Source organism: Dendroctonus ponderosae, unplaced genomic scaffold (genome assembly GCF_020466585.1).
Source record: "Dendroctonus ponderosae isolate FM_Combo_2020 unplaced genomic scaffold, Dpon_F_20191213v2 Dpon_F_20191213_5, whole genome shotgun sequence".
In the NCBI taxonomy this organism is placed as follows: domain Eukaryota; kingdom Metazoa; phylum Arthropoda; class Insecta; order Coleoptera; family Curculionidae; genus Dendroctonus; species Dendroctonus ponderosae.
This window is the reverse complement of record NW_026018715.1, coordinates 14,012,122-14,019,267: the sequence shown is the minus strand read 5'-3', so window position 1 is coordinate 14,019,267 and position 7,146 is coordinate 14,012,122. Positions and strand designations below refer to the sequence as shown.

Below are 7,146 nucleotides of genomic sequence, written 5' to 3'. Positions count from 1 at the left end.
CTAATATATTATTTTTAATAAATGTGAACAAACTTTAGAACATATCTGAATTTTCATTGATCAATGAATAGCAAATATTTCAGAGCAAAAGGAAATATTTTTTAAATATTATTTGTTTCTAATATTTAATTAGCATGAAATAGATAAAATAATAATAGGTTTTCTTAGTACGTAATACTTTTTGTGTCTATATATAACACCACTAACACGCAAAAAGTGAATATATTTCGTAAATATTTCGTAAATATCTGATTTAAATGTAAAATATATATTTTTAAATAATATTTCTTAAACATCTGATTTAAATGTCAAAGAAATATTGTTATAATATTCAAGAATCTGTCGCTTCAACCTATATTAAATATTGCAAAAAAATATGACTGTAATATTTGTGTGCTATCTGGGATCTTAAGGGATGAAGTCTCACCTATGTAGGGGCACTGAGTGTTGATGCTGTCGATGAAGAGCTTGATGGCGCGCACATGATTGCAAGCCACCAAAACTCTGGAAGCTTCCTCCAAGCCATCCCTAAAAATCCGAGATTGCCTTATCTTGTGCTGGTTTCACTTTGAGAAAAGCCCTACCTTATGAGCGTTAGGGGCACCAGGGGTGTTTGCGTGATGTCGCAGCCTGGCTGTTCTTTGCCATCGTTGGGGTAGAAATCCAAGTGGCCGCAGGGCTGCGACATGCCGTATCCTGCAAAAAACGGAGTATGCATACCTATTAAGGATAGGCACCGATTAATAACAGAAGTGCCAAGTGAACATTTCAAAAAAAGTTTTCCAAATTTGCCAAAAAGTGCAACGGGTAACGAAAGCAGGTACCTAGGAAGATAATTCCTTTTCCATCAGTGTGGATGACATCGACCAGATCGGCATCCGATGGGTCCAAACGGACATGGGCTGGCATTCCCTGGAAAATTCGCAAAAAGTTTAACGGCTTTTTCTGACTTGCACTTTTGATGATCTCTTTTGCAACCGAAACCGGCGTTTTTTGAGTGAAATTAATTAAGTGCCCCACTTAAAAAGAGCAGTTTTATTACCTGAAAGTACGGCTCAGCTGGATCTAGTCCAGTTATGCGGCCCAAGCCTGGAACTAACGATCCTGCATATCCAGCCGTATGCGCCCCCAACGAATGCCCAATTATGTGCACATTTCTCGTGTCCATTTCATAGTTTTTCTGGAAGAAGCAAAATGGTAAATTTCGCATTCTTTTTCCGGCTTGTCTAGTCGCCACTTATGAGCTCCTGCTAGCTTGGATTGAGATTCAGGTTTAACCTGCACGGGACAAGGTGATGGGAGGGCGATCATCAATCATCCATCAAATCAATGCGAATCCCCCCAAAATGTATGTAAGAAAATTAAAATTTCCTCTGTTGTTTATTTACTCAACCCCCAAAAGAARACTGAAMRTCTGCAAATTTGCTCACACACTCCGAGAAATTGTTCAGTATTTATATGTCTACGATCCTGCKCTCCTGCTAAACAACGGTTTAAATCAGCGTTTAACTGAACTTGGAGTTGGTTAAACGCCGGTTGATCGGGGCTCWMAATAAGCAGTTAGTTTATCGAGGTCTCCCCATCCTCCTGGCCTCCTGGTAGAAAATGGACTTGACTCCTATTGCTTGGAAAACGAAACCTTGCCTGCTGCTGCCTTGAGAGAGATTGAAAAATAAGAAAGGACAAAGAAAAAACAAACTGGGTTTATTTAATCATTAAATGCAACATAATGAAAGTAGGAGGGAGGCGCAAGCAACAACACAGAAAAGACTGCGGACGATTTCTTCCGTTATTAAACAAAATAGCAAACAAGCAGGAGGATGAATTTGAAAAAGTAATTAATGTGTATGCGATTCGCAGAGCGTCAGAGCAAGTGGTTTAATTAAATTTGTTGCCTCCTTTAAAACAAACAATTCTCATATCTTCAAAATTCGAACCAGGAGGGCAGAAACGGGCGGAATTAAGCGCACAGTTTAAATTTTAAAGTCTACCTTGTTCCTGCACTGGCTACTGCAATGTCCGCAGATGTGCGCTGTTTTAAGCGTTTCTGCATTCCTGCTTCCAATGGTGGAATTAGCTCCCTTTTGCAATTTAGCCGAGAAGCGGCGGCGAATGTTGTTTTGCTCACAAATAACGTTCAAACACCGCCATTTGGTGTAAAAGAGCGAATTTATTTTCGAGTTCTCCTCCTCCAAATGTGGGGAGATTCACTCATTTACGCGATGTCGGAGAAAAAGGGACGAAAGAGACTACTACTTTCTTTCCATCCCATGTGTGTTAAAAGGCCAAAAGTGTTTTGATCCGCTCACTCACTCAAAAGCGTTCAGAAGAAAAGTGACGCAAAGCCAAATGGTGTAGCAGGATTGCAGAAAGAACAAGTCAAATCGATCTGAACTGGCTTGTTTGCAGTGGAACCTCACATAAACCGGTTTAAAATGAGGATTAAATACAGCTCGAATAGCCGAAAATGATGGCAAAGTTTTCGCTTCCTTCCGTTTTCGATCCCTCTTGGATTAAAAATTCTTCTAAATGAGGATTTGGGTTCAATTTTTGGGCAAAAGCACAGCTTTTGCATAACGCCTTTGGACGAGATCCAGCGCAAAAACGTTTCAGGCAGCAGTTAATTCGGCGTTTTTTGGCTTCAAATCGTGCGGGTGTGCGAAAGGTTCACCACAACTTCTACATCAAACTGAAAAGAAAGCGTTTGTTGTGCCGAACCCTGTGGGCGCGACACTGAAATAAGTGCAAAAAACTCCCTTTTTGGTCAATTTGCAATAGAAAAAAAGTTTTGAAATTTGCTGATAATGAATAAGAAGCGAAATCACCTTCTTTTATGGCAAGTTTCCTGTGCTATTCAGTGCACTGGACGCCAATCTCCTGGTTTCTTTCGTTTGAGAGAAATTGTTTTTTTAAGCAAGTAAGGCACGACTTTTTTATAGCGACTGAAGGCAAAATTTTCGAAGCTAAAAAATTCATAGCAAATTTGTTGATAATGAATAAGAAGCGAAATCACCTTTTATGGCAAATTTCCTGTGCTATTCAGTGCACTGGACGCCAATCTCCTGGTTTCTTTCGTTTTAGAGAAATTATTTTTTTAAGCAAGTAAGACACGACTTTTTGATAGCGACTGAAGTCAAAATTTTCGAAACTAAAAAATTCATAGCAAATTTGCTGATAATGAATAAGAAGCGAAATCTCCTTCTTTTATGGCAAGTTTGCTGTGCTATTCAGTGCACTGGACCCCAATCTCCTGGTTTCTTTCGTTTTAGAGAAATTATTTTTTTAAGCAAGTAAGACACGACTTTTTGATAGCGACTGAAGGCAAAATTTTCGAAGCTAAAAAATTCATAGCAAATTTGCTGATAATGAATAAGAAGCGAAATCACCTTCTTTTATGGCAAATTTCCTGTGCTATTCAGTGCACTGGACCCCAATCTCCTGGTTTCTTTCGTTTGAGAGAAATTAATTTTTTAAGCAAGTAAGGCACGACTTTTTGATAGCGACCGAAGGCAAAATTTTCGAAACTGAAAAATTCATGGAAAATTTTCAGTTGCTGATCAAGATACCAGGCCCAATCCTTATATGGCACATTTCTTTACCTATCCAGTGCCCTGCGCCCCAAGTTCCTGTTTCTTTCAGTTTTAGAGAAACTGTCTTATTAAGCAAGTGATGCACGCCTTTTTGATAGCGACTCAGGAAAAATCGTAAAAACTAAAAATGTTGCAAAAAATTTACTGACCATGGACAAGATACCAGGAGCACTCGTTAAATATCATATTTCCTTGGCTATCCAGTGCACTAAACGCCTATTGCCTGGTTCTTGTAGTTTCAGAGAAATTAATTTTATAAGCAAGGGATGCCCGACTTTTTGATAGCGCGGGAATGCAAGATTTTCAAGACTGAAAAAATCGTGCAAAATTATGCGACCGTGATGAAAATACCAGGAGCACTAGTTAGATATAATGTTTCCTTAGCTATCCAGTGCACTAAACCCCTAATTCCTAGTTCTTGTAGTTTCTGAGAAATTAATTTTATAAGCTAGGGCTACCCGACTTTTTGATATCGCGTGAATGCAAGATTTTCAAAACTGAAAAAATCGTGGAAGATTATGCGACGGTGAGGAAGATACCAGGAGCACTAGTTATAAATAATATTTCCTTAGCTATCCAGTGCACTAAACCCCTATTGCCTGGTTCTTCTAGTTCCAGAGAAATTAATTTTATAAGCAAGGGATGCCCGACTTTTTGATAGCGCGTGAATGCAAGAGTTTCAAAACTGAAAAAATCCTGAAAAATTATGCGACCGTGATGAAGATACCAGGAGCACTAGTGATATATAATATTTCCTTAGCTATCCAGTGCACTAAACCCCTAATTCCTGGTTCTTGTAGTTTCTGAGAAATTAATTTTATAAGCTAGGGCTACCCGACTTTTTGATAGCGCGGGAATGCAAGATTTTCAAGACTGAAAAAATCGTGCAAAATTATGCGACCGTGATGAAGATACCAGGAGCACTAGTTATATCTAGAATTTCCTTAGCCATCCAGTGCACTAAACCCCTAATTCGTGGTTCTTGTAGTTCCAGAGAAATTAATTTTATAAGCAAGGGATGCCCGACTTTTTGATAGCGCGTGAATGCAAGATTTTCAAAACTGAAAAAATCGTGGAAGATTATACGACCGTGAAGAAGATACCAGATGCACTAGTTATATACAATATTTCCTTAGCCATCCAGTGCACTAAACCCCTAATTCGTGGTTCTTGTAGTTCCAGAGAAATTAATTTTATAAGCAAGGGATGCCCGACTTTTCGATAGCGCGTGAATGCAAGATTTTCAAAACTGAAAAAATCGTGGAAAATTATGCGACCGTGATTAAGATACCAGGAGCACTAGTTATAAATAATATTTCCTTAGCTATCCAGTGCACTAAACCCCTATTGCCTGGTCCTTGTAGTTCCAGAGAAATTAATTTTATAAGCAAGGGATGCCCGACTTTTTGATAGCGCGTGAATGCAAGATTTTCAAAACTGAAAAAATCGTGGAAAATTATGCGACCGTGAAGAAGATACCAGGAGCACTAGTTATATATAGAATTTTCTTAGCTATCCAGTGCACTAAACCCCTAATTCCTGGTTCTGGTAGTTTCACAGAAATTAATTTTATAAGCAAAGGATGCCCGACTTTTTGATAGCGCGTGAATGCAAGATTTTCAAAACTGAAAAAATCGTGGAAAATTATGCGACCGTGATGAAGATACCAGGAGCACTAGTTATATCTAGAATTTCCTTAGCCATCCAGTGCACTAAACCCCTAATTCGTGGTTCTTGTAGTTCCAGAGAAATTAATTTTATAAGCAAGGGATGCCCGACTTTTTGATAGCGCGTGMATGCAAGATTTTCAAAACTGAAAAAATCSTGGAARATTATRCGACCGTGAWGAAGATACCAGRWGCACTAGTTATATAYARWATTTCCTTAGCYATCCAGTGCACTAAACCYCTAWTKCSTGGTTYTTGTAGTTCCAGAGAAATTAATTTTATARGCAAGGGMTGCCCGACTTTTYGAYAGCGCGTGAATGCAAGATTTYCAAAACKGAAAAAATCGTGGAAAATTATGCGACCGTGATGAAGACACCAGGACCACTCGTCATATAGCACATCTCCCTAGCTATCGAATGCAAGGAACCCCAATTTCCCGGCTCTTTCAGTTGAAGAGCATTAATTTTTTTAAGCAAGTGATGCAAGAATTTTTGGCCGTCATAAGCTCAGAAATTTCCGGGAAACTTGCCGATGAACAAGCGAAACCTTTCATCTACTTATATGGAAGAATGTTTCTTTTTTAATGGAACCTTCCGTCTTTTCAGCATTTTCGGCTTTAGTAGATACCAAATAAGTCAAATTTTAATGGAAGTTTACCTGAAATGTTTTATCTGAAAAAGATGATTTTTGGCCGAGAAATGTTTCCAGAAAGCTCAAATGCCTCAGCCCAAACACGATTTTCATGGCAAAGAAGTGCCGAATCCAACAATTTATAGCAAAAATGATCTGCTGAAATGTAGACTCAAACTTATTAGGAAACTCACGTACGTACCAGTAAGTAATTAATGAGATGAGCGATCTCCAAACCGACCAGTCGAGTGTTGGCTGTGGCTTGAGTGTAAAGCGGAAGACTTCCTCCGGCCCAATCGACCACAATCACATTGAGGTCCTCCGCCTTGAGCAGCTCATCCCGCATGTCTTTTACCTGAAAGAAATGGAATTCCCATCATTTTCGCTTTTTTATTGAAAGTGTAACGGACAAGAGTTGCAACATGTAACGGACTTAACTGCTAAAAATACCCTGTAAATAATTTGTGAACTATATGAACAAAGCGCATTCAGAGTCAAGGCTTTCCGCATCAGAGTCGGTGTCAATCAGGGCGTCAAAGGCGATCAACCCCCGGATATCGTGGGGCTCGTAGAGTTGAAAATCGAAGAACTCGTCGCTTTCGTCGTTCAACCAGTGAATAATCTCCTGGACCACATCAAAGTCCACGTAGCTGGCCGTTCTTCGTCGGCGCTGCTTCGGTGGGCCCACGTCCAGTTTCTTCCCATTGGGGAGGGCGTGAAGATAGAGGCAGGTGTTTCCAAACGGACACTTGCCGCGGCCTTTGCGGAAGAATTGGCAGTCGATGGTTTGCCTGCGGTTTTTCTCCCTCAAAATGAACTTCTCCTTATCGGCCTTGTGCTCGAACCACACGCGACTCGGGTAGACAAAGTTGGACACCGTCCGGCATTCGGGACACGCTCTGGACACGCTCACGTCAAAGTCTTTGCTCTGTCTCCATCTTTGGATGCACGTGAAGCAGAAGCAGTGGCTGCAATTGGGCAGAACCCCAAAGAGGGTCGAATTCTGCGAAATCGCTTCAAAGCAAATTCCGCAGGTTTTTGCCTGTTTTTTTTGATATTCCATCGGTTGGTGGCTGTTTCGGCAGCGATTTCCGAATTTGCACAATCCACGTTGGAAGAACTTGCAAATTCGTCGTGGCGAAACGGTTTCCTTGCAATCCATTAGTGAATTGAGGAAGTCTGGAACTTGTCAATGTGAATCTTCAAATGACTTTGGCACTTTACTCCCAACACCTGAGTTTCACCTGAGTAGAAACTTG

The 7,146-nt window shown here is 40.1% G+C and overlaps 1 protein-coding gene across 6 annotated transcripts in view; it reads right to left on the bottom strand.

The window, feature by feature from the left end:
• Positions 1 to 7,146, bottom strand: part of LOC109545507 (pancreatic triacylglycerol lipase) — a 30,807-nt gene that overhangs the window by 2,191 nt on the left and 21,470 nt on the right. For 5 of the 6 annotated variants that reach the window (XM_048666472.1, XM_048666473.1, XM_048666470.1 and 2 more), the window contains 5 exons: positions 6,090 to 6,242; positions 1,043 to 1,180; positions 825 to 912; positions 585 to 696; positions 428 to 528 (listed from right to left, as the gene is read on the bottom strand). In XM_048666472.1, coding sequence (XP_048522429.1) covers positions 428 to 528; positions 585 to 696; positions 825 to 912; positions 1,043 to 1,180; positions 6,090 to 6,242 — 592 coding nt within the window. Of the gene's footprint in view, positions 1 to 427; positions 529 to 584; positions 721 to 824; positions 913 to 1,042; positions 1,181 to 6,089; positions 6,243 to 7,146 lie in introns of all 6 variants that reach the window. The other variant, XM_048666474.1, reaches the window with a different exon arrangement.